Source organism: Budorcas taxicolor, chromosome 19, assembly GCF_023091745.1.
Source record: "Budorcas taxicolor isolate Tak-1 chromosome 19, Takin1.1, whole genome shotgun sequence".
NCBI classification, from domain to species: domain Eukaryota; kingdom Metazoa; phylum Chordata; class Mammalia; order Artiodactyla; family Bovidae; genus Budorcas; species Budorcas taxicolor.
This window is the reverse complement of record NC_068928.1, coordinates 51,698,341-51,724,223: the sequence shown is the minus strand read 5'-3', so window position 1 is coordinate 51,724,223 and position 25,883 is coordinate 51,698,341. Positions and strand designations below refer to the sequence as shown.

Here is a 25,883-nt window from a genome sequence, read left to right as displayed (position 1 = left end):
CACTTAAGTTTCACTGGTTGGAGACACCTCCCCAGAACCCTCTGATGATCCCCAGATCTTTTTTCTGCAGCTGTTTGAACTGAACTCAAGAATAATATTGGGTAGCCTTCTCTGAGCAGCCAGACTTAATGAGCACTTGCCTCCTGGTTTTACAAATTTTAAACACCCAGTTAAATCCTGTTCATTTTGAAAGAGAAAAGGAAAGCTGGCAAACGTACATGTGTTTCCAGGTCTTGAGAAACATGCATGTTTGTGATTGTAAGGATCGTGACATGTATTATTTATAGGCTCCCCACTTATATGTAAAAAATTTCTTCATATGTAAGTTTATTGTTGCCAGACGACCTGAACTGAAGTCCCAGCTCTGACACCAGGGACCTTTTGCAGATCACAAGCCTCTCTGAACTTCTGTCTCTCCCACCGTCATGGAGAATGGGCTCATGTCCATTTCTGTTCCCTTTCTAGCTGGCGAGCGTCCTTGGTAAACCTGTGCCAAATGTGCATGGACAAAAAGGTTGACTTTTGGGTGTGTGCCCTGCCTGTGCTGCACCACTGCATGGACCTGTCCCCACCAGCCCAGGGCTCAGTCATGCAGCCTGAGGACACCTGGGCAGCCCTTGAAGGCATCTCCTTCTCAGAGTTTCGGGAAACAAGACCAGATCAGTAAGTTTTGGACCTGTACTTGTGTATGTAAATTTTAGAATCATAACTGTGCTTCCAAGATGTCCAGTGGACCTTCAGTGTCCCCTTACCCCTCCTTCTAGTGACGGAGGTAACATATCACTTCCCTTAAAATTACTTCTTTAAAAAGTTTTAAACATGCAAAAAATGGAAAACTACAAAAATAGCCTGCAACCACAGAGATAATCGTTGTTAAACTTTGGCCTATGTATTTGCAAGGTTTCATCCAAGTGTGATTATTTGGGTGCTTAGATGCTTAAAAGTCAGCCACAAATGATACAATTTTTATTTATTTTTCTTACAGTTTTATTGAGATATAGTTAACATACAGCACTGTATGTTTTGCAGATTGTAGGTACACATCTTTAGGCAGTGAAGTACCATTTTGAGGCAAGTGAATATTTCTTAGAGAAGACACAGAAAGCACAATCCATAAAAGAAAAACGGTAAATCAAATTTAAGTACAAAAATTTAATAGAAAATACAAGTTCAGTACAAAAATTTAATACTAACACTTAGTTCTAAGCACAGATAACATCCCCCACTTACTTTGTCTTTTGCCAGAGAAACTATTCCAAGTCTCATCTATCCCCCACTCCTCAATCCAACAGGATCTAGCCTATACACTTTTAGGGATTCAAATAGTGGGTGAGCAAAATTAAGTCATTGATTCCTCACTATTATTGGGACATTTTAAAGTTAAAGCCAAAATAAAATTATTTATGTAATTATATATATATGTGTGTGTGTGTGTATGTGTATATATATATATATTTAAATGCCCTTCCAGGGACATTTAACTAGAAGACTGACTATCTAGAAGATATTTAGATGATGACAGAGAAAATGACAAACATTAGAATTGGTCTTAAAGACTGTGTTTTTCAGGCAAAAATGACTTTTAGTATGTAGTGCTTTTTCCATGTGTTTCTTGTAGCTTATATCACTTCTGTTGCACTCTGCCATACTTTCCCATTGCCATCTTTTTGAGTCTTCAGGACAGTATTACAGAACAGAATAATTTAAAGACCTTCTCTGGACTGGGTTCTCATAGGTTGTTTGATCTAGGCACTTGCTTATTCACACATTGACAAGTTTAGTTCACAAATCATTATACCCACAAAGCAAAACAGTATCAAAATTTAAACAAAGAACTGCCATATGATCCAGCAATCCTTCTTGTTGGTATATTTCCCAAGGAAATAAGTATCTCAAAGAGATATCTGCACCCCTATGTTCAATGCAGCATCATTCATGATAGCCAAGATATGGAAACAACCTAAGCATCTGTCAACAAGTGAATGGATAAAGAAGAACTGGTGTGTATGTGTGTGTATATACATTATATATATATATATATATATATATATGTATGATGTATGCATATATGTAATCACATTATTTGTTCATTTATGAGTGGCTGATTTCACTGAGCATTATGTCCTCAGAATTCAACCATGTTGCTGAATTCTTAATATATTACTGCTTACTTCTCATTTGATTGAGTTATTGGCATTTCAATTATTTTTTAAATCGAAACTTTCTAGATCTCTTCTAGGATAAATTTTAATTAACTTCGTCTGTTTTATGTACCTCACTGCTGCCCTTTTTTTCTGTTCCAATTTTCCCTTATATAGGAAAGAATTACTCAAGTTAATGAAAAAGAACAGACATTTGCTGAATGTGGATGAGTATCTATTCCGATCCTGGTTCAGTTTGCTTCCTCTGAGTAACCTGGCTTCTTACATGGAAGACCTCATCGATTACCTGAGTCAGTCTCCTCCACGTGTCCTGGACTGTCTTCTAGGGACTTGGTACCAGCTGGAAGGACTTAAGGAAATCTCCAACAGAAACCTCCAGGTTTGTTGTCTGGAATTGGTTCTTGAGTCTTTGCTTAACAAAAGCAGGTCAAGAACTAATCAGTCAGAGGTTGTGATTCTTATTTTCTGAAAACCTGACCTGGTAAAGCACTTAGAAATAAGAGACCTAGTGGAAGGGTGAGGGGGAGGTCAATATTTCTTAGGGTAAAAGTTTGATTTACTTGAGTTTATCCTGTTTCATTAAATGAATTCAATAAAACAATAGCCTTGGGTATGTGAGAAGGGTTAGAAGTTATCCGGCATGCTGGTCTACTTCCTAATTGCTATCTGTCTTTTCCCATTTTGGGGGTGGAAAAAATAGTATAATTTTAAATCCTGAGTTTCATTTGTAAAAGATTAGTATTTGAGCCCCTTAAACTTGTTTATAGAAAGAAAATTATTATTATACCTAATTATATTGGATTTTTGCTTCTGTTTTAGCAAAGGTGTTGGCATCATGATTAAATCTTCCTTTTTTTCTCTTTTTCCCAACTCTAGAATATTGAGAATACTTTTAAAATGCTGTTACACCTCCTAGACATTTACCAGGAAAAGTAAGTAGAAAAGTAAAATGCAGTCTCTCTTATATAAGGTTATCCCTTATGATTGGCTTTATCCCATATTTGCTGTCATTAATGTAAGGCCATAAGTTAATATGTATTCCATTTCTTTTTTCAAGGTATTAATGTAATCATCCTACTTTTTCAAAAAGAGAAAATCATATAAATAGGCTGATAAGGTTTTGATTTATTTCCATTTTTTCTTTGTATTTTGTCATTTATTTTTCAGTGATCACCATCATATTACATAACCATGCTTATGTCTTGCATCTCATCAACATTTAAACTTAAATTTTTTTTTGTAAGTCAGGGAAGTTGATTAGAAAAATCAAAAGGGGCTTTCCCTAATTATCCAAAATTATTTGTTTCTGCAAATAGCTCTGACACTCTGAAGGCACAGTATAGAAAATGCAGAACAATAGAAATGTACATGTGGGAGAGAAGGTAATTATTTAGATTCTCAGAGCACTGCCAGGATCGCCTCACCTGAATTCTTAGGGTGTTCAGGATGGAGGTGGGAGTGTCAGATCTTCATTAACACCAAGCACCTGGACTTCATGGACCCCACCTAATTCTGTGTATTACAGAATAGCCCCAGTAATTCCTTTCTCTTGCCACCTTCTAAACCCCCTTCTGACCCTAACTCTCAGCTCTAGTCATGTATCAGCCAATAAACAGGTCCACACAGAACTAGGAGAGATTTCATGGACAGGACATATACTTCTGTCATTTCTTTCTCTTTCTCCCTCCCTGTATCTTTCTGATTTTTAAAAAAAATTTTTACGATATTTGAATCCTTGGTAATTTATATCCCTAAGATTTTTTCAAATAAAGAAATACACTTGGAAATAGTTTACTTTGCTTTTGTTAAAATAGTTCAGACCATGGAGGCAAACCGAAAGGACTTTTTTTCCTTTTTATCTTAGTCACAAGTTCAGAATAAATGGAAATGTTCTGGATGTTATCCTATACGGGATCAAGTACATGCCTTCCTTGTAGGCGTTTTAAAGGGAAGGAAATTGTCATGAATAATGGGTACTGTTTTCTAATTCCTCCTAAATTACTTCTTTCATTTCTCTCAACTCTTTGTGGGTTAGGATTCTTGAAGAGCCCTTGATACAGTCCTACTTGACTGTGTGCCTGAAACTTCACGAAACTACCTGCAGAATATCAAAAGCCCACACGTTTTATGAGATGCCTGCTTTATCTGCTGAGATTGTTTGCAGAATTATTATACTTAAACCTGTAGTGGTAAGTGGAACATGTACACACAATGCCATACCCAGCAGAGCTATGGAACCTGAGGCATCCTCTGTTCAAAAAGGAGACAGGCTGATTCTAGGAGTGCTGGGATGACAGAGTGGCTGATTCCGCCACCAGGTGTGTCAGCACATGCCTGATGCTGGGTTTTGTTCTGTGCATCTGTTTTGGTGAACCAGGGCTTATGTTGGAGGGAAGAAGAGAGGAAGAAGGCAGTGCAGGAATTAAAATGTAGAGTATTAGCTGTGACTGGGTAAATTCAAGAGCCCTGCAAATGGCCAGGACTTAAAGCAAGAATTTCCCCACCCAAATGCATGTTCATGCCTACTCTTTCCCACCTGAGCCTTTTTCCTGTTCAATGAAACTCAAATACAGTAGCAAGGTCCACACACCCCAGTGCACACCTCAGAGCCTTTCCACACAAGCACCACCTCCCACATCAAGCTATAGAACAATCCAGGGTTCTGTGCCCCCTCCCTCCACACCTCCCAGTGGTAAGCACTCTCCTGATTACTACCATCACAAGTTAGTTTTACCTGTCTTTCAACTCTTTCCTTTTTGTGTCCGGCTTTCGTCACTCAGCACATCTCTCAGATCCATCTGCGATGTTGCATGTGTCTGCAGCTCATTTTTTCCCATTGTGTGGTTTTCACCCACTTGAGTTTGAGCTTCCGCATGAAGGTAATAGATGATTTCCTATTTAGACCAACCGTTTATTTGTTAACCATTTGACAAGTCAAAACTCTGATATTAGTGATACAAAATAATTAAGTGCATGTTTTAACTTTGTTCCTTTTAGTTTTTCTTCTTTAAAATACCAAAGGAACATTTAAAAAATCAGCAGTATTGGTAAGATGATTGCTTTCTCCTGAAGCAGGTATTATTCGGGTATTATTTAAACCATCATAGGCAGGTGCAAACTTCTAAATAAAGTGTATTCAGGAATACATTTGAATCAGTTCTAATGAGGTGGATGAAACTGGAGCCTATTATCCAGAGTGAAGTGAACCAGAAAGGAAAGCACCAATACAGTATACTAACGCATATATATGGAATTTAGAAAGATGGTAACGATACCCTGTATGCGAGACAGCAAAAGAGACACAGATGTATAGAACAGTCTTTTGGACTCTGTGGGAGAGGGAGAGGGTGGGATGATTTGGGAGAATGGCACTGAAACATGTATAATATCATCTGTGAAACGAATCACCAGTCCAGGTTCGATGCATAATACCGGATGCTTGGGGCTGGTGCACTGGGATGACCCAGAGGGATGGTATGGGGAGGGAGGAGGGAGGGGGGTTCAGGATGGGGAACACGTGTATACCTGTGGCAGATTCATGTTGATGTATGGCAAAATCAATACAGTGTTGTAAAGTAATTAACCTCCAATTAAAATAAATTTTAAAAATTAAAATAAAATTTAAAAAAAAAAGAAATGAGAAATTTTTCAGTTGACCTCAGGGTAACTGGGCTTTTCAGGAAGATGGAATGAAGGGAGAACCTCAAGGAAAGAGCACCAGGGTAGGGATTTGGGTTTCCTCCTGGCCCTAGCATGTCACTCAGGGACAGGGTTTACACGAGCTTGGCTTTCTGAGCTGCTGGAAGCTCTGAGCCTGTGGTGCACCCTTCTCCCTTGTCTGTCAGCCTTTCTCCGCTCAGAGACCAGGAGGTCTACTGGTTGGTGAGGCAGCATCACCTCTGTTATAGTTGCCTGGGGTCACTTGAGGAGGCATCCATGCCACTGCTTTTCCTACATCGACCCCTATGCTGTCCCCGCAGAGTGAACCTGAAACGCTGGGGAAATGAAAGTGCTGTGAATGTGCAGGCTGTGCTGTGTGCATAGGTGGCGTCAGCCGCAGAGGCAGGTGGAGAAGTATCTGGATGATCCTTTGGGTCTGCCATGTGGGGTCGATTCAACTCTCTCTCTCTCTCTTGCGGTGACAGGATTCAGCAGGAGGGCCTGGAAATGAAACTGGAAAGAAGAATTCAGTAAAAACGGTCTTCCAGGGGACCCTCGCTGCTACAAGATCTTGGCTTCAGAAAATGTTTACAAAGAACATGTTCCAGACTGGTTCACCTGTCACCTTCGCTTACAGCGAGGAGATTGAGGTAAGCAAGTCCAGTGCAGGGGACACAGGGGTCTCCTCTGCAGAATGGACAGCTGCTCCCCTAACAGGACTGAGGGCATGGGCTCCCTGGCGGGTGGACTGTGGTCCCCACATCAGTGGTGAGGTGGCGCGACGGGGTGACAGAGCTTGTTGGGACATGGTGGCCAGCGGGGAAGGGCGGATTCACGTCTGATGCTGTGCTGAGGTTATGGGTCAGGTTATGATGTTGACAGTAGAAAATAAGATGAGAGCAAGGCCTCCATGAAAGGGAAACTGGGCCGAGAAGCATCTGAACGTGAGGAAATGAGAAATCAGACCCAAAAGGTTGGGAGGCAGGGAGGCTTCCAGAAACTGAGATGTGGACAGAATCTTATGCTGGGGAGGAGGGGGAGGAAGGGCCTAAAGACTATTGGCTCCAGGAGAAAGGTCTAGAAAGTGCCACAAGCAAACCAAGCAAGTGGCCCTCTGACCCTGCCCCAGCCTTCAGTAGGCTGTTGCCTTCCAGCAATACTTTAACAGGATCATCGTATATTGTGAGTTCATGATTTAAAAAGAAACAACAGTTCTTAACTCCAACCAATGAAAGGCCTAGAGATCATGACAGCTAAGTCTGTGACCACACCCAGCCATGGCTTCTAAATGCCATACCCACCCAGCCACCCTACCCACCCCTGCCCCAGCAAAAAAACAAAAAGATTCTCCCTGGAAACAACAGCAGACTCTAGAGGTGGAACTGAAGAAGTGCAAGGCCAGCCTTGAATACCTTGCATTGCCTTAAAGGAAAAGCACTTGAGGGTTTTCCTGTAGTCCAATGCTTAAGAATCTGCCTGCCAATGCATGGGACCCTGTGTCAATTCCTGTTTCAATTCCTGGGTTGGGACGATCCCACATGCCAAGGGGCAACCAGGCCCATGTGGCACATCTACTGAAGCCTGCATGCCCAGAGCCCATACTCCTCAATGAGAGAAGCCTCTGCAATGAGAAACCTGTGCACCGCAAACTAAGAGTAACCCCCACTCTCTGCAATCAGAGACAGCTCATGTGCAGCAACAAGGACTCAGCACAGCCAAAAATAAAGAAAGAAAACTTTAAAATAATTGCTTCAAGTTGAGTGGTAACATGTCACAAGGAGACAGGACTAGATCCAAGGTGATATCCTAGGTTAGACCCTGGATGGGAAAAGTGTGATTGTGGGAAAAACTGGGGAAATCAAATACAGTCAGTGGTTTTCTTCATGGTAATCTATGAATGCTAATTTCTTAGTTTTACCAACTATACTATGGCTTTGCAAGGTGTTGGTCCTCAGGGAAATTGGGCTGAGAGTATCTGGAACTCTCCATACTTTGCAGTATCTTTGTACATCTAAAATTATTCCATTTTTACAACATAGAAAACAGTAACTAACCTACAGGGGCTCCCACTAGCCAAATCTGAGGCAATTTGAATGTCAAAATGAGTAATGACCAGGAGAGGATTATAATTCATTAAAATTTAACATACGTTCAGAAAAAAAAAGGAGAAAAGAGAAGTTTTTTATAGAAGAATGCTGGCCAATAAACATAGAAGAATCAACTGGAATAGAAAACCATCATACACCATAATTTTACAAAAGATAATTCCCAAAGCAAAAAAAAAAAAAAATAGTGAGAATTATGGCATTATTTTACATCTTTGCAAGTCTCTTTGACATTGAACTCAGTGGAAGACAACTGGACTCTCACATCGGGTCTATGTTCAATCTCTTACAATTTGTGACAATTTGTTGTTGTACACGAGGAAAATCTAGTGTCACACAGATGCATAGTTGCAAAAGGGAAATACATTTAAATAGGTTTTAATGAATTTACTTCTTTGATATTACATTAAAACTTAATAAGTGGTAGTTTCTCAAAGGTTCATTGTAATGTGGCATTTGAAACAATAGCAATAATTTTTTGTACTCTGTTTTATTAAGATTTATTGATTTATGTTTAAAAACAAACATAACCACACAAAAAGTGCATCAATCCGTGACACAGCAGTAATGATTGACTCAGGTAAGATTCATCCAGGAATGCTGAAATGAGCAGATAAAAAGGGTACAAGGCATCCCAGAGGACCCACCACAGATTACATTTTAGTACCAAGGAGTGAGAAGTTTCTCTAGGGACAGCCCTAGCAAAGAATCTCCCAGCCTCCTTGGGGGACTCTCCGAGGGGGAGCAGCACCCCTAAGAGAGCAGGTGAGCAGGGAAAGGTGCTGCTATTCTACCCTGCATGACTTATGAAAAGCACATTTTCAGTGCAGCTAAGCTTCCTAATGTTCTTGTTCCCCAAATGCAGTCTGAATCTAATCCTGGAAGAGTTGAGATAGCTCAGATTGAGAGGCAGTCCAAAAGACAGCCAGTCTGAACTCTTCAAAGTTGTCAACATCTGCCATATGATCCAGCAGTCTAACACCTAGGCATATATCTGGAGAAAAGTAGAAATTCAGAAAGATACAGGCACCTCTATGCTCATAGCAACACAATAGCCCAAACATGAAAGCAACCTAAGTGTCCATCAACAGATGAATGGATAAAGAAGATGGGGTACATATAAGCAATTGTCTATCAAGGGCTTCCCTGGTAGCTCAAATGGTAAAGAGTCTGCCTGCAATGCAGGAGACCTGGGTTTGATCCTTAGGTTGGGAAGATCCCCTGGAGAAGGAAGTGGTAACACACTCCAGTATTCTTGTTTGGAAAATCCCATGGATGGAGGAGCCTTGCAGGCTATAGTTATGGGGTCTCAAAGAGTTGGACACGACTGAGCAAATTCACTTTTAGCCAAAAAAAGAATGAATTAATGCCTTTTGCAGCAACATGGCTGGACCTAGAGACTATCACATTAAGTGAAGTAAGAAAGATATACATAAGTGTGGAATCTAAAATATGACACAAATGAATTTATTTATGAAACAGAGAGAGCATCACCAACATAGAGAACAGATTAGTGGTTACCAAAAGGGAGAAAGGGTGGGGGAAGGATAAATTAGGAGTTGGGAATTAACAGATACACACTTCTACATATAAAATAGATAAACAGCAAGGTTCTATTGTATAACACAGGGAACTATTTTAAATATCCCATATCAACTGTAATGGAAAAGAAAAAACATTGTCAACATCATTAAAGAAAGTAAGAAAAAATGGCTAGAGAACTCCTTTAGAAAGGAGACACGACAGCTAAATGCAGTGTGGGTCCCTCAGTTGGACCCCGGATCCAAGCAGTCAGATGACTAGTGGACAATGGAGATGTGGACAGGGAGGCTTCCTAGAGAGGAAGATGGGGTACATATAAACAATTGACTCCCTAGGGGTTCCCTAGTAGCTCAGATGGTAAAGAGTTTGCCTGCTATGTGGGCGACCTGGGTTCGATTCTAGAGAAGTCACACCTGAGTGAACAGACCTCAGGGTGACCCTTGTACTTCTGTGTGTAGCAGAAGGGCCATGGTGTTGGTAATGCCTGCGCAGGACTTAGGGGCCAAGGGGCATGATATCTGCAACTTCTTTCCAGTGGTTCAGCAGAGAAAATGCCTGTTTCTAGACAGACTACAGGGAGCACAAAAAAAAAAGATAAATCAGCCACTTTAAACACTGGGGAGTCTAGCTAAAGGTGTATGGGTGTCCTTGTGCTGTTATTGCAACTTTCTCTTAAGTTTGTAATCTTATGAAATTGAAATAATTCAATTGCTTGTGATCTTTTGAAATTGAAGCAATTCAATTGAAAGGAGAGAAATCCTTTCTAGATAAAAATCAGTGGTAGACCATTAGTAGTGACCTGGCCCAGTTAGGACCTTTTGTTTTTTAAGACTAATGTGGGTTGCCCTGACTCACCAGTGACACAGCGGACCATTGACAAAATGAGTCAGAACCCAGATCTCCTTGAAGTGCTATGCTCTTTGATAGCATTCCACTGTGGCAACTAGATGTCTTAATGGCTGTCCCTTACTTGTGGGTTTTGCAGGTCTGGAGGCGACTGGTGGAAATAAACTTCACTGTGGAGCATGGCTGGAAGGAATCCTTGCTGGGGGACATGGAAGGGAGGCTCAAACAGGTACCAAAAATTAGGGGGTATTCTTTTCAGAAATTGGTAAAACCAGATCGTGAGGAAGAGTAAACACATGTGATGACTGCATTTGAGTGGGCAGGGCATGGGGTTCAGGTGACTCTGTTTCTGATTCAGCCTTAGTTGTTTGACCATAGATGATATCCCAGAGAAGAATAAGGGCATGGAGTCTGGGCATCAGGGGAACCCTTGGCATGGGTAGAGTTCTAATAGGCACTACACTAACTCTATGTGCTGTCCCTCTAAGTGGCCTGTTGGTGACAAGAACCTTATTAAACCCAGTGACAAGTGGGAAAAACATAAAAGTGCTCCTCAATTTTAATTAAAGCCTGTGTCCCTAGAAAATTCCAGTTTTAAAAAAGACAATATGAGAGTTTTATGTGTAATTGTTAAATGGGTCTTTTTAGGAAAAGAGAAGCAAGGCAAAAATCTTTTTAAAAAATTTACTGTTTTTGGCAAGCTGCTGTGCAAGAAGATGCTTTTTCTGCAAAGTGGGTATTTTAGCCTTTTTGGTCTTATTTGATTTTAGCCTTCTTAGTCTAATGGTTAGAAGCAGAGGACATGCTTCTTGTGGGATGAGAAGCCAGCCAAGGAAATGGGGAGCTGATACAACACTAGGAAAGTGAAAATTACTAGGGTGTTTTCATTGCACAGGGTCTGAGAGTTCAGCATCCTCTCACAACCTTGTCTTCCCGTCTTGCAGGAGATGCCTCTCTTCCAGATTTCTGCCTTCAGCAACTCTAACTGGGATGCCACAGGTGCAGAAGACAGTGTGATGAAATGCTTTGAGAAGTGTGCCATTGAAGCCGTGGGCTTGGTCTGCCAGGTGAACAACCTTTCCCACTCAGAACCATATTTGTGTTCACACTTGCTTTCTGACATCACCAGCCAAAGGTTATCAAGCACCGCTGGTTCTGAGACCCTGGTACCCATGCGAAGTATGGGCTCTGGGCATCTCCCTCCCCACCCTGAAATCCAGTACTCTCTACCCATTCTGTGAAATGCCACTCAGCTTCCTGCTATTGTTTGGCACCAGAGCAGCTCACGTGTGACCTCCAGCAATCTTGCGGGCTGCTCCTAAAAGCCCTGTTGTTATTAATGCCCCCCACCCACCTTTGGTTTTATTGCTTGCTGATAATCCTAGCTTAGCATGCAATAAGGGCTTCCCTGGTGCCTCAGATGGTAAAGAATCTGCCTGCAATGCTTGAGACCTGGGTTCCATCCCTGGGTTGGAAGAAAAATGCATACAGTTGGAAAGATTTTATCAATTCACTTAGGAAAAGAATTAAAATATGTGTGTTGTTTGTAGGCAGCTTTAGAAGAATTTCAGTTAAAAATACAAAAGATACCAGCATTAATGGTTTATTTGTATTATGTTTGATGTTTTTCATAATGTAAAAGTCCCAAGAAAAATATCATTGAGCCAGAGAAAAGGGGGGTGATTTGTAGATTGTGTCTGTATTTGTCTGTGGGTACCAGTTTCCACAACACCAATATTCATCTCTTAAGGAGACAGTGCATAGGAGAATGGATATGCCCTCAAAATTTTAATTTATTTCATATTTTGTTTATTCTTTTGGTTTTTTTTTTTTTTTTTTTTTTTGAGACATTGTTAATGGGCCTTCCTGGTAACTCAGTTGGTAAAGAATCGCCTGCAATGCAGGAGACCCCAGTTGGATTCCTCGGTCAGGAAGATCCCCTGAAGAAGGGATAGGCTACCCATTCCATTATTCAAGGGCTTCCCTGGTGGCTCAGACTGTGAAGAATCTTCCTGCAGTGCAGGAGACCTGGGTTTGATTCCTGAGTTGGGAAGATCCCTGGAGGAGGCCATGGCAACGCACTCCAGTATTCTTGCTTGGAGAATTCCCATGGACATCAGAGCCTGGTGGGCTACAGTCCAGGGAGTCACACAGAGTCGGACAAGACTGGGCAACTAAGCACAAGACAGCATAACTAATTATAAGAGATTTCCTATAATTATAATGAGTAATTTACTTCTGTTATTCAAAAATAAACTAACCAAATAATCTTCTAAATGTCTCTCTCTTTATTCATTTTTCTTACAGTCTCAAACCAGTGTCCTTGAGGAAGTCTCTTATAATAACTCACGAAAATATTACACCATTGTGTCTGCTGTGATCACTAAGTCCTGGCCAAGAAGTGGAGGAGAATTTGTAGACGACGTGGGTGAGGTTTTGAATCATCTGCTCATATGGCCAGACATCAAGCATCTCTTCAAGTTGTGTGGTATGTCCATGAGGGTGCTGGGAACATCTATTCTGTCTACTGGCACCTCTTGACTCAAGACTGGGGGCAAAATATTTGACCTGTTAGTCAGTTAGATTGGGTTGACATTTGCCAAAAGAAGCAACTTGGATGGAAGGACCCAGGAAGGCTCAGAACATTTGGATCATAATTAAGAACTAACACTGAAAGCCACCATTCATGCAAAACCTGCAGGACACCATCTTTGTGCTGATATTGTACCCTTGAAGTGGTCCTGAGGATCATCAGGTGAAGAAACTCTGGTGAAAAATATAATACGACTTACCCAAGGTCTTGCCAATAAGTTTGAGAACCAAAATCCCAACCCAAGTGTGTCTGGATCTAAAACCTATATTGTTCTGAGATCCATATAAATGTTCAAGCCAAACCTGGTGACCTTAACAAAAACTAAGTACTGCCTGATTCTTCCATCCAGACCCTCCATAACCCCAGGGTTTGTGACCAAGAGGGAGAGATGTGTATTGCCCTGAAAATGTTTTATTCAGGTTTATGTGTGAGTCATTAGATCTAGTGGAAAAACACCACATGTAAGATTATTTTGAGGCTCAATTTCATCAAATTACTGGGACAGCCTTAAAAAAAAGCTAAGTTCCTTCCATGCTGGCTTGTCACAGGTATAAAATAAAAAGATTGATGTGGAACTCCTATGTAATGATTAAAAACTACTCACCTGAATATTGTAGCCATGCATTCTGGGAAACAAACTCACTCAGAAAGACAATGCAGGTAATTGAGTGCAGTTTATTACACTGGTGGGACCAAGGCACTGTCTCCTCTTAGCCAAGGACCCCGACCAGTTTTTTGTGAAAACCTTATATACCCTAAGTGTACATGCTCAAACCCACCTCCCCAAATTCCCTGGAACTAGTCTGAACAAAGGAAAAGCAAGATACAATCAAAGTTAATCCGCGATTCATATGCTTAAACCGTATGCCTTAAGCCTAGGTAGTTAACAGTGGACAATTATCAATAGGCCTGTGGTCATACCCCGATAAGCATAATAGAATTTATGATTCTATTCAGTTACACAGATAATTAGGGTATTCTTTTAGGCAACGGAGAGTCTAGGTACGAGCCCTGGGGCTCATCCATCGGGTGGAGGTGGTAGGTCGTTTCCTAGATACTGGGCATATAGCTCAAAGTCCACAGTCCGGCCCAAGATGGAGTCCTGCTTTCAAGATGGAGCCTGTTCTGTCTGTTTCCTCCTTCATGAAAAGATCACATTTGTGTCTTTTAAATTAATAGATCTTATATTTTAGAACAGCTTTAAGTTGATAGGAGAATTGAGCAGAGAGTACAGTGTGTTCCCATATTTACCTGCTCCATACACAAAATTTCCTGTATTATTAATATTTTGCTTCAGTGTGGCAGGATGCTTTTAACTGATGAGCCAATATTGATACGTTGTTAATGTCAACTAAAAATACTCACAACCTAAAAGTTGAAAATTGTGTGTGTTTTTTTCCCCCGTGGGAATTTTTAGGACTTCAAGCCCAGTAGACAGCTTTCAAGCAACCCTGGGAAAACTACTTCAAGGAGGGAGGCAGGGGTAGGAGTCATGCTATATAAAAGTTTGCAACAAGGGACAGGTAGTCTGAACATCAAAAGATTATTGTTAACTAAGGAAAACCAGATATCTCAAGTTAAGGAATTTAGCACTTTTCTATGTATAGGAAGATGCAAAAGTCTGGGCTTACTGAAATCATTACTTTCTTATGCATCTCAGTGGCTGATGGCTGCCAGATAGCTGGCATTGTTCTTCCTGGGCACCCTCCAGGCTCAGAAATTCACACTGGAGGGCTAGAATCAAGAATGGTTGTGACATCCGTCTTTATTGATATGGCAGGAAATATTCCGCATCACATTAATAGCTAAAGACTAATGTTTACATGACAGTTTTGTTGTAGGAAGGGGGAGGCCCCCCTACAGGGCCCCAAGAGTAGGCTCTGGTCTAACACTCGGAAAAGAATTGTCCAAGGAGACACGTGCTGACAAAGCAAGAGATTTTATTGGGAAAGAGCACCTGGGTGGAGAGAAATAGGGTAAAAGAATCCAGGAGAACTGCTCTGCTGCGTGGCTCGAAGTCTTGGGTTTTATGGTGATGGGATTAGTTTCCGAGTGGTCTTTGGCCAATCATTCTAATTCAGAGTCTTTCTTGATAGCTCGTGCATCACTCAGCCAAGATGGAGGCTAGCGAGAGGGATTCTGGGAAGTGGACGGACACCCGGTGTCTCCTTTTGACCTTTCCCAGACTCTTCCTGTTGGTGGTGGCTTATTAGTTCCCTATTCCTTATCAGGATCTCCTGTCATAAAACAACTCATGCAAATGGTTACTATGGTGCCTGGCCAGGGTGGGTGGTTTCAATCAGTGTGCTTCCCCTAACAGTTTAGTCTGGTGCTTTCGGTGGTTTGACAAATGTAATAATGTGCATCCACTATTACCATATCATACTGAAAAGTTTCACTGTCTTAAAACCTCTCTGTGTTCCACCTGTTCATCCCTCTTCTCTCTTCAGTAGTTCTGCTGTTTCCAGAAAGTGATATGGTTGGAACCACACACTCTGTTGCCTTTTTAGACTGGTTTTGTTCACTTAGCAACACGCATTGAAGCTTCTTTTTTGTAGCTCACTTCTTTTTACCAGTGAATATTATTCCATTGTGTGAATGGACCACAGTTTGTATGTCTATTCACCTACTGAAGGACATATTGGATCCTGCCAAGATTTTTCAATTGTGAATAAAACAGCTCTATTTGCTTTTAATGGCATGACCCAAGGATATGACCCTAATATGACAGGAAGGGAAAAATTCTGGAGGTTACACTAAGTGTATTGGAAAATTCTGCCCTCTAAATCAATCCTAAAATTCAAATTCATAATTTTTCAAGATAGCCAACATGTGTATAGTCATCACACTGATGTTTCTTGTTTTTATACTCTGTGACAATGCCTCCTTAAGACATGTGGATAACCCTTGCTGGATATCAGTGCATTCCTGATGAAGTTTATTCTTCTCTAAGAGTTCTCGAGATTGGGAGTTTTTAAAGGCAATGATGTCTACTTTAAGAAAGATATTCGGTATACTAAAGTGGGCACAGATTTTTAAAAACGGAGAAATGTGATTCTCTTGGCTTCCTTTGGTCATTCTCCTCACTTACTTTGGCCACTCTTCTTCATGAAGAAGGAAGTCCTTTGGGAGATGAATGTGGGTGAGATGTAAATCTCATAGGAGAAGCAGAATCGAGGAATGTGAGAAAAACATCTGGAAATATGGAATGACTTTGCTTTATTCTGTGGAATTTGGGGAAAAGCAATGAGGAATTTATTGGAAATCCAATAATGTGAGAAGGAAGTAGGGTGCTTACCATTTTAACTCTGTTCTTAACTTGGTCAGGAACCAATGAGAAAATATTAGCAAATATTACCAAGGAAGGCAAGAAGTTGATGGCCACTGTGGACTCTGTATTCACAAAAGTTACAAGTGACCTCATCAATGGAACAATTTTAGTTGGACAATTGGAGCTGATTGTAAAACACATGAATCAGTTCCTCGACCTCTGGCATTTAAGTAAGTATCAAGTTGAGATGTGACTTTAAGCTCCTAAGGGGTTAGGAGCTGAAAAGCTTCTGTGTTTGCCTGTGTGTCTTATAGAGAGGTGATCTTTGTGGTCTTTAAGATGAGTGGCTCTTCTCACCAGAAAGTTGACAGGGGATAACTTCTAATCTTCAGGAAAATATTGGGAAAGTGATAAAATACTGACCACATCAGAGCACTTGTTGTTTTTATTCCATGCTGTTGACACGGGGACGTCTTGGACTGGCCATGCATGCAGCCCCCAGCATCACCCTCCACATAGCCCAGCGTGTGGCGCATATTCATGGGCAGTTTGGGAAATGACTTGCTACAAAATGGATGTTTGTTCTACTGGGTTCCTTTCCTTTTTTTCCTCCAGAGAATAAAAGTCTTTTAGCCCAAGAGAAAGAAGACACTCTGAGTCTGAGAAAGAAAGAACTGGACACTCTACAGAAAGAGAAGACATATGTTGATTCTCTTCTGAAGTTGTATGGGAGGGTAAAAGACCTGATAAAAGGTGATATTCCTAAGCATTAAAATAAACAAAATTGAAAGGTCCCCAGGGGAGAAAGGTCAAAGGAGAAAATGATTTTAAAACACATACCACAGTAGCAGCCCTTTATCTTGGAGGGGGGAGGCTTTTTCTAATGTGTTAATTTTTAATAAAGTTAAAAACTTTTTGGTAACTACTGACATAGCTCAAAATAGTATGCTTCTTGATTTTCAGGTTTAAACATTATCATTTATGGAAAATTAGCATTTAAATCTCATTTTTCAAATTTCTGTCTTATACACATAGGCTTTCCTATCTTCTTTTCCTCCAGTTTTATTATAATTTGAATTAGATCAGTCCTCAGGGTTTAAATGTCACATCTGTGCAAACACACTCTTCACACCTGAGCCGTGAAACAGGCCATGATTCTCTCCCATTTCTTGTGTAAACTGTCTTCTCTAGATTGGAAATTCTTATCTTGTCCTGTGCTTTGTTTTCAACGTATTTTTTTTTTTTTTTTAATTCAATGCCAGACTCTTTACCAACTGTTTGAATTTCCTCCAAAGGAGATCCATTTGCTTTTTCAGATAGAATCTCACCAAACCAGAGATAAGCGATCCTCGGGGTATCTTGCCTCTCTTCTCGGCTGGATCTGTATCCTGGGTGTTATGGCTCCCTGCTCTCACTCCTGTGTTTTAGTGAAATGCACACTCTGTTTCTCCTGAGTAAGAGGCCCAGGAGTTCTTGCCTGTCTGAAAACGTCTGCCCTCCCAGGAGATCTGTGGTTTGGTGCAGATCTTTCCTTCAGGATTTGGGGTTTGTGGCTCCATTGTCTCTGCAGGGTCATTGTTTAGAGCAGGTTGGGATTCTAATCCTTTGTAGATGACATATTTTCTCCCTGGAAGCTCTTGAGATTTTTTTTTTTGTCCCCCTTATTCTGAAATATAATGATGTTCCTTGGAATGGGTCTCTCCCATCTGCTGTACTGGGCATACTTAAGTGGATCTTTGTAATCTAGAATTCCAAGTCCTTGAGTTCTGGGGAAACTTCTTGTGTTAGTTAAGTGATTATCTTTTCTCTTGCTGGAATCCACAGTTGGATATTGGACCTCCTGAAATAGTCATTTAACTTCCATACATTTTCTTTCCTATTTTCAGTGTCTGTGCATTTTGTTCTGTTTTCTGAGCAATTTCCTTAATTTTCCTTCAATGCTTTCCATTAAATTTTTAACTTTCTCTTCTTACTTGTATTTAATTTACAAGAACTCTTTTTGCTTTGTGATCCTTTTTCCATACTATCCTGTTCTGGTTCATGGTTATAGCATCATACCTTTCCAAGATTTTTGATATTTTTGATTTAGAGGTTTTCTTTTTCTTAAGTAGTTTCCTCTTTCCTCCAAGTTGCTTTTATCTCTTGGTATGTTTTTATGTCTATTTTTCATGTCTAAGCCTTTGCCCCAATGTCTAGAATTCTTTTTTATCTGTTTATATTAAGAGAGAGGACTAACGCCCTGGTGGCGGATTTCCGAGAGTGGGTGGCTAGGCTTTGAAATAGTCTGTATCTTTAGCTCCTCTCTCTTGGGCTGCTCAGATCACCAGTCTCTTGCCTGGAAGATATAGGGCTGCCTGCCAGGTCTCCAGGAGTCAAGACAGAAATGAGGGCTGGAGGTTCTCAGCATCCAAGATGCGTATCTAGCCTCAGTCCTTCCTTCTACTCCCTGTGTCCTCTCTTCTCCTTTCTAGCTTCTTAAATTTAGTGGCACATACCAACCCTTAGCTTCCTGACGAAGGGTAGGTGTCTGGAAATGCCTTTATCCTGCCGTGTATCTGAGGCCTCCAATCCAGAGAGCCCTCTGTGTTATCCTCTCTAGAATATAAACCACCTGTTGCATCCCAGGATGGAGGAGGTGCCATCAGCCTGCTGTATGGAATGGGTGGGGATGAAAATGAGCCTGTTTGATGACTCGTTATGCAGACTTTCAGCCCAGTCCTCCTTATTTCATCACCACCTCCCAAATTCCAGCGTCTGCAGCCAGGGTGTGTGCATGTGGGAAATTCTGTGATGACAGACACCTGGCAGAATCTCAGGTTTCCCCACTATGGGCTAAGACCCCATTTTCTTGGCCTTGAAACATTGTTTACCCTCAGCACATCTGCTTTTCAAGTTCCAAAGTTTTGTTGCTGTGATCTCCTTTTCTATACTTCCCAGTGCTGTTGCTTTATGGCTTTTGAAAAACAATCTCACTTCTGTCATTGCAGCAGGATTTGGGGAGGGAGTGGAAACGTGCAGATTTCAAGTGGTCATCTTCACCCAGAAGTTGCAAAGCCTTCTTTGTCGTGAAAATTGATTTTTCATGGAGGGTGGAGATTTAGCTACGCTCACTGAGAACAAATTCCAACAAGTGTGTTCACTTGCATTTCCTTAAGAGCAGCAAGGGCAGTAAAAACTGGGAAGGTAAAATAAAATGATACTGTGAATAGAGTTTGACTTGACATTCTCTTATGGTTTCAAAAGTGGATTTTGGAGAGATTGCTGAAAGACATTCAGAAGACCTCAGTGGGAAAAAGTTAAACCAAGTTGTGACAGTGACTTTGTCAGCCACCTCCCTTGACTCGACGTGGACAACACATTATAACCTGAGCCCTGAAGTCCAAGAAATGGCCCAAAACGCATATTTGCTAAAGGACAGTCACATCTTCCAGATCTTCTGGGCAGAAGCCGCACAGGAGCTGAGTGAGCCAGAAGAGAACTTGGAAAGGGAGATATTTCAGCCTGAAAAGGTGTATGAATGTTTATATTGTCCTTGTTTCAAAAGGTTTACAAAACTGTATCAGGATCTGAAGTCAGGGGAGGTCACATTTGGGGAAATCGATGACATCTTCAAGGACTTTGTGAATAAATACAGCGACCTAACTGAAGACCTCCAGACCATGTGTGCTCTGTATCCCAGAGACCAGAAGGATTGGATCAAGGAGCGAGTCCAGCAGATCAAGGAATACCATCACCTGCATCAGGCTGTCGACTCAGCCAAGGTCATCTTGGAGGTCAAAGAGAATTTGGGCCTGACTGGTGACTTCAGTGTTCTCCACACCTTACTAAGCTTTGTAAGTTATTTACTGGGGACTCCTGGGCATAAGCGTGGCAAGGATCCTGGGCTTCTTGCTTTTAAAAACTGAGCAAGATGAATTCACAGGTTCCTCAGGGTTATTTGTATTATTTTATATCCAAATATGTCAAGGTATTTGTTTTTACCTTTGTTTACCAATAATGTGACTGTTCATTCTTTGATCAGCAGGAGGATCATGAATTTAGGAAAATGCAATGATCCTTCTTTAGTCATCAGGTATTTGTAAAGAGTGTGCTGAGTTCTTTAGGTTCTATAAGCAAAAAAGCCATTTGTTTTGTTGGCTTTCCACATCTAGGGCTTAACTTGGCATGTTACATGGTAAGTTATTTGCATTACAATTAAGAAGTGAGACTTTTGCCTTCTGATTTTTTCGGTGGGCATTTTTAAGGTATATGGTGATCTATATTATTGCATGGACAGGTGTGATGATGACTAAAATTGAGCCCAAAGTTTGGAATTACATAAGCTTGAAGCCCAGCAGCATGTTCTTGAGTAGGTCACTGTCATGGTCCTTCATTTCTTTACTTAGAAAACAGGAAAACTTACAAGATGCACCTGGCTGGGTTCTTCTTAGCAGAATCCCCAGGTGTAGAGGAATTGTGGTTACTATGGATGAAGGGGGGACAGCAAGGGTGGCTACAGTGTCCAATCTGGGATAAGAGCTTCATGTACATGTCAGTCCTGGATGATTGTTGAAAGGGACTATTGGGATGGTCAGCACTGCTGTTCTTGGGGGTCCAGGAGCCAGTTCTAGCCCACATACTGCCTTGTCTTGCAGACTGTCTTTGACAACTCTCTTTGATGACTGTTTTAGACTGACTTGGACAAAATTTGCCATGAAAACCTCAACCAGATCAGCCAGCACATTATCCATGCCAAAAAACTACTGCAGGATGTCAGTGAGATCCGATGTCAGTGTCTGAAGGAGCTGTCCCAGAGGAAGGAGTTCATCGGTTGGGTCCGGGAGGCTCTCGGAGGTACAGTCCATCACTGTGGTGGCCAGAAGGCTGGAGAGTATTTATACGGTTCACAGGGTGTTCTTCCTAAACTTATTGGCAGCCACTCCCTTGATCATGTTCTGAGTAAAGGACCGTGAGACACATTCTGTATTTTTTAAATTGAAATATATCTACCATACAGTATTGTGTAAAATTAGGGTGTATGGCACATTGATTTGATCCATTTATATATTGTAATATGATTACCATTGTAATGATAATTAGCCCCCTATAACATCCCATAATTTTCCTTTCCTTTTAGTGATTGAAATATTAAGAGTTAGTCTCTTAGCAAGTTTCCACCTGTATTCTTTAGGTAAATGTGTGAGATGGGCATAGTTGTTGTGGATAGAATTTATAACCAAGACAGTATCACTCATTTGCTGGTGTAAAAGCTATTTCCTTGGCCACTTTTTTCCTCTCTCACTCTGGATGCTTGCTGTGAACAGCAGCACCATTTTCTTAAATATTGTGTCCCTTTAGCTTTTTCTTCTTGTTGAGTTTTACTAGAAGCCAAGGCAATCTTGTCTAGACTTAATCACATCTACTTGTCATTGTGCATGGGTTTGGCAGTATTTTCAGCTCTGTGGCTTGGGTGATTTGGGCAGAATTAATTCATGGAGGGAGGGAAGAGGCAGGAAAGAAGGAAGGTGGGCAGCCCTAGTGTAAAGGGACAGGGGATGGGCTGCGTGCTCATCTCACCCCAGCCTCACTGCTTTCAGCTGTGGGCTCCTCAGGTTATTGCAATGCCCCAGCTTTGATTAGCAAGCAGCAGTTTTTTATAGATAACCGTCAATATGTTTTTTTTACCAGCTCAACATTGTGTGTGTGCTCAGTTGCTCAATCATGTCTGACTCTTTGTGACTGTAGTCTGCCAGACTTCTCAACCCATAGAATTTTCCAGGCTAGAATATTGGAGTGGGTTCCCATTTCCTTCTCCAGTGTATCTTCCCGACCCAGGGATCGAACCTTTTCTCTTGCATCTCCTGCAGTGGCAGGCAGATTTTTTTTTTTTTTTTACCATTAGTGCCATCTGAGAAATTCTAGTACCATCTAAGCTTGTTTTTTTTCCATAATTAAATGACAATATAATGTGGATTACATGAAATAAGACTCACAAAATCCCCATGGACATAATGCCCAGACATTGATGCTATTCAGAAAGGTCAGGTATTGGTCAGAATATCAACATAAATGGCAAAAGAAAAAGTCCCCAGGTTCTTATTGAAAGCAAAAAATGGATAAAACCCTAAAATCCACTAAATATCCACTTATAGCATCAGTAAGGAGCACTGTTCCAGATATGGGGCTCCTGTCATCACAGGGTAGCCCTGCATTCATCTACCCTTCCTACCCCAGGCATCACCGAGCTGAAGGTGTTCGTGGATCTGGCCTCCATCTCTGCGGGGGAGAAAGACATTGACGTGGACCGGGTGGCTTACTTCCGTGATGCTGTGCAAGGCTACGCACCCCTGCTCTATAAGCTGGACACAAGTGCGGGTTTTGATGAGTTCATGCAACACCTGAAAGAGCTGTGGAAGGCTCTGGATAATGACCACAACCTGCCCATGAAACTGGTGAGTCTTATTTCTGGCTCCAGAGCAGGTTAAGTTTAGTGAAGCATCACTTAGAAACACTAGCGGCACAATTGCAAATATTGCACACTCACATGGCAGGGTTTTTTGTGTGTGTGTCATTTTAAATATATATATATAGTTGATGTATAGTTGACTTACAGTGTTTCAGGTGCACAGCAAGGTAATTCAGTTATACAAATACACATATGCTATTTTTGAAATTATTTTCCATCATAGGTTATTATAAGATATTGACTGGGGTTCCCTATGCTATACAGTAAACTTTTGTTGCTTGCTGCATATCTATTCTTTAATTAGAAATTTAACATTCTATTCATACTAAGCCAAATAAGTGGAATCAAAATGTCATAATATTTTTAGGTAGGCAAAAAGTCTTAAGTTTTCTAAAACTTACACACACACACACACACACGCACACACACACACACAAGACTTCCCTGGTAGCTCAGCTGGTAAAGCATCGCCTGCAATGCAGGAGACCTTGGTTCGATTTCTGGGTCGGGAAGATCCCCTGGAGAAGGGATATGCTACCCACTCCAGTATTCTTGGACTTCCCTGGTGGCTCAGACTATAAAGAATTCGCCTGCAATGCAGGAGACCTGGGTTTGATTCCTGGGTTGGGAAGATCCCCTGGACAAGGGCATAGCAAACCACTCTAGTATTCTTGCCTGGCATACAGGTGCCTGGTTGGCTACAGTCTATGGGGTTACAAACAGTTAGACATGATTGAATGACTACAGCACAGCATATGTATACAAAAGCTTTTCTACTGCACTTGATAAAGGCTTGAGAAAGAACATAAATAAAAAAAAGAAGAGATGGAGAAATTGGAAAACGTAAACTAAATGAAATGGAAACACCAAATATGAAATAGAAAAAGTAAGCTAGATAAAAGTAAAAGATCATCATAAGTCCAGTTGTTTTTAAGCATGACTTTTCATTAGAAACATATCTGAAGCTCTGGGAAAAAAAGCGATACCTGAGCATTCATATTTTTCAAAAAAAAATTAAGATAATTCTGATATGCATCTGGGTTTTAAAATATAATTACAGGTTTTTCTAATAGATTCTAGTTTTGGTGATATAGAGTTTTATTAATTTTCCATTGACCAATCATGATGCAATGGTAAGTAATAGTTACATGATCACAATAGTAAAAAATATTTATCAGTTTTCATGATGAATAACCAGACAAAAAATAAAAGATAATTACAATTGCAAACCATAATGGGAACTTGATTAACTTAACAATATAACATAATTACATACAATTTAGGGGGTCATACATAATGATGTGGTAAATGGAGGTGCATACCTGCACATGTTTTCATCCACATAGCCAGTCTATGTCTTCTGGTTTGTGCATTTAATCCATTTACATTTAAGGTAATTATCGAAATGTATGTTCACGGAATGAAGCAGGGCAAAGGCTAATAGAGTTTTGCCAAGAGAATGCACTGGTCATAGCAAACACCCTCTTTCAACAACACAAGAGAAGACTCTACACATGGACATCACCAGATGGTCAACACTGAAATCAGATTGATTCTATTCTTTGTAGCCAAAGATGGAGAAGCTCTATACAGTCAGCAAAAACAAGACTAGGAGCTGACTGTGGCTCAGATCATGAGCTCCTTATTGCCAAATCCAGACTTAAACTGAAGAAAGTAGGGAAAACCACTAGACCATTCAGGCATGACCTAAATCAAATCCCTTATGACTATACAGTGGAAGTGAGAAATAGATTTAAGGGACTAGATCTGATAGAGTGCCTGATGAACTATGGATGGAGGTTCATGACACTGTACATGAGACAGGGATCAAGACCATCCCCATGGAAAAGAAATGCAAAAAAGCAAAATGGCTGTCTGGGGAGGCCTTACAAATAGCTGAGAAAAGAAGAGAAGTGAAAAGCAAAGGAGAAAAGGAAAGATATAAGCATCTGAATGCAGCGTTCCAAAGAATAGCAAGGAGAGATAAGAAAGCTTTCCTCAGTGACCAATGCAAAGAAATAGAGGAAAAGAACAGAATGGGAAAGACTAGAGATCTCTTCAAGAAAATCAGAGATACCAAGGAAACATTTCATGCAAAGATGGGCTTGATAAAGGACAAAGATGGTATGGACCTAACAGAAGCAGACGCTATTAAGAAGAGGTGGCAAGAATACACAGAACTGTACAAAAAAGATCTTCACAACCAAGATAATCATGATGGTGTGATCACTCACCTAGAGCCAGACATCCTGGAATGTGAAGTCAAGTGGGCCTTAGAAAGCATCACTACGAGCAAAGCTAGTGGAGGTGATGAATTCCACTTGAGCTATTTCAAATCCTGAAAGATGATGCTGTGAAAGTGCTGCACTCAATATGCCAGCAAATTTGGAAAACTCAGCAGTGGCCACAGGACTGGAAAAGGTCAGTTTTCATTCCAATCCCAAAGAAAGGCAATGCCAAAGAATGATCAAACTACTGCACAATTGCACTCATCTCACACGCTAGTAAAGTAATGCTGAAAATTCTCCAAGCCAGGCTTCAGCAATACGTGAACCGTGAACTTCCTGATGTTCTAGCTGGTTTTAGAAAAGGCAGAGGAACCAGAGATCAAATTGTCAACATCCGCTGGATCATGGAAAAAGCAAGAGAGTTCCAGAAAAACATCTATTTCTGCTTTATTCACTATGCCAAAGCCTTTGACTGTGTGGATCATAATAAAGTGTGGAAAATTCTGAGAGAGATGGGAATACCAGACCACCTGACCTGCTTCTTGAGAAACTTGTATGCAGGTCAGGAAGCAACAGTTAGAACTGGACAGGGAACAACAGACTGGTTCCAAATAGGAAAAGGAGTACGTCAAGGCTGTATATTGTCACCCTGCTTATTTAACTTATATGCAGAGTACATCATGAGAAACGCGGGGCTTGAAGAAGCACAAGCTGGAATCAAGATTGCCGGGAGAAATATCAATAACCTCAGATATGCAGATGACACCACCCTTATGGCAGAAAGTGAAGAGGAATGAAAAAGCCTCTTGATGAAAGTGAAAGAGGAGAGTGAAAAAGTTGGCTTAAAGCTCAATATTCAGAAAATGAAGATCATGGCATCCAGTCCCATCACTTCATGGGAAATAGATGGGGAAACAGTGGAAACAGTGTCCGACTTTATTTTTGGGGGCTCCAAAATCACTGCAGATGGTGACTGCAGCCATGAAATTAAAAGACGCTTACTCCTTGGAAGGAAAGTTATGACCAACCTA

General features: G+C 40.9%; 1 protein-coding gene across 1 annotated transcript in view; it reads left to right on the top strand.

Annotated features, from left to right (window-relative positions):
- LOC128065467 (E3 ubiquitin-protein ligase RNF213-like) overlaps positions 1–25,883 on the top strand; it is a 136,381-nt gene that overhangs the window by 45,158 nt on the left and 65,340 nt on the right. Inside the window, exons 11-23 of the mRNA XM_052658642.1 lie at positions 466–663; positions 2,319–2,541; positions 3,039–3,094; positions 4,198–4,351; positions 6,308–6,472; positions 10,455–10,544; positions 11,260–11,382; positions 12,623–12,803; positions 16,236–16,409; positions 16,795–16,932; positions 19,423–20,012; positions 20,850–21,012; positions 22,393–22,610. Coding sequence (XP_052514602.1) covers positions 466–663; positions 2,319–2,541; positions 3,039–3,094; positions 4,198–4,351; positions 6,308–6,472; positions 10,455–10,544; positions 11,260–11,382; positions 12,623–12,803; positions 16,236–16,409; positions 16,795–16,932; positions 19,423–20,012; positions 20,850–21,012; positions 22,393–22,610 — 2,473 coding nt within the window. The remainder of the gene's footprint in view (positions 1–465; positions 664–2,318; positions 2,542–3,038; positions 3,095–4,197; positions 4,352–6,307; positions 6,473–10,454; positions 10,545–11,259; positions 11,383–12,622; positions 12,804–16,235; positions 16,410–16,794; positions 16,933–19,422; positions 20,013–20,849; positions 21,013–22,392; positions 22,611–25,883) is intronic.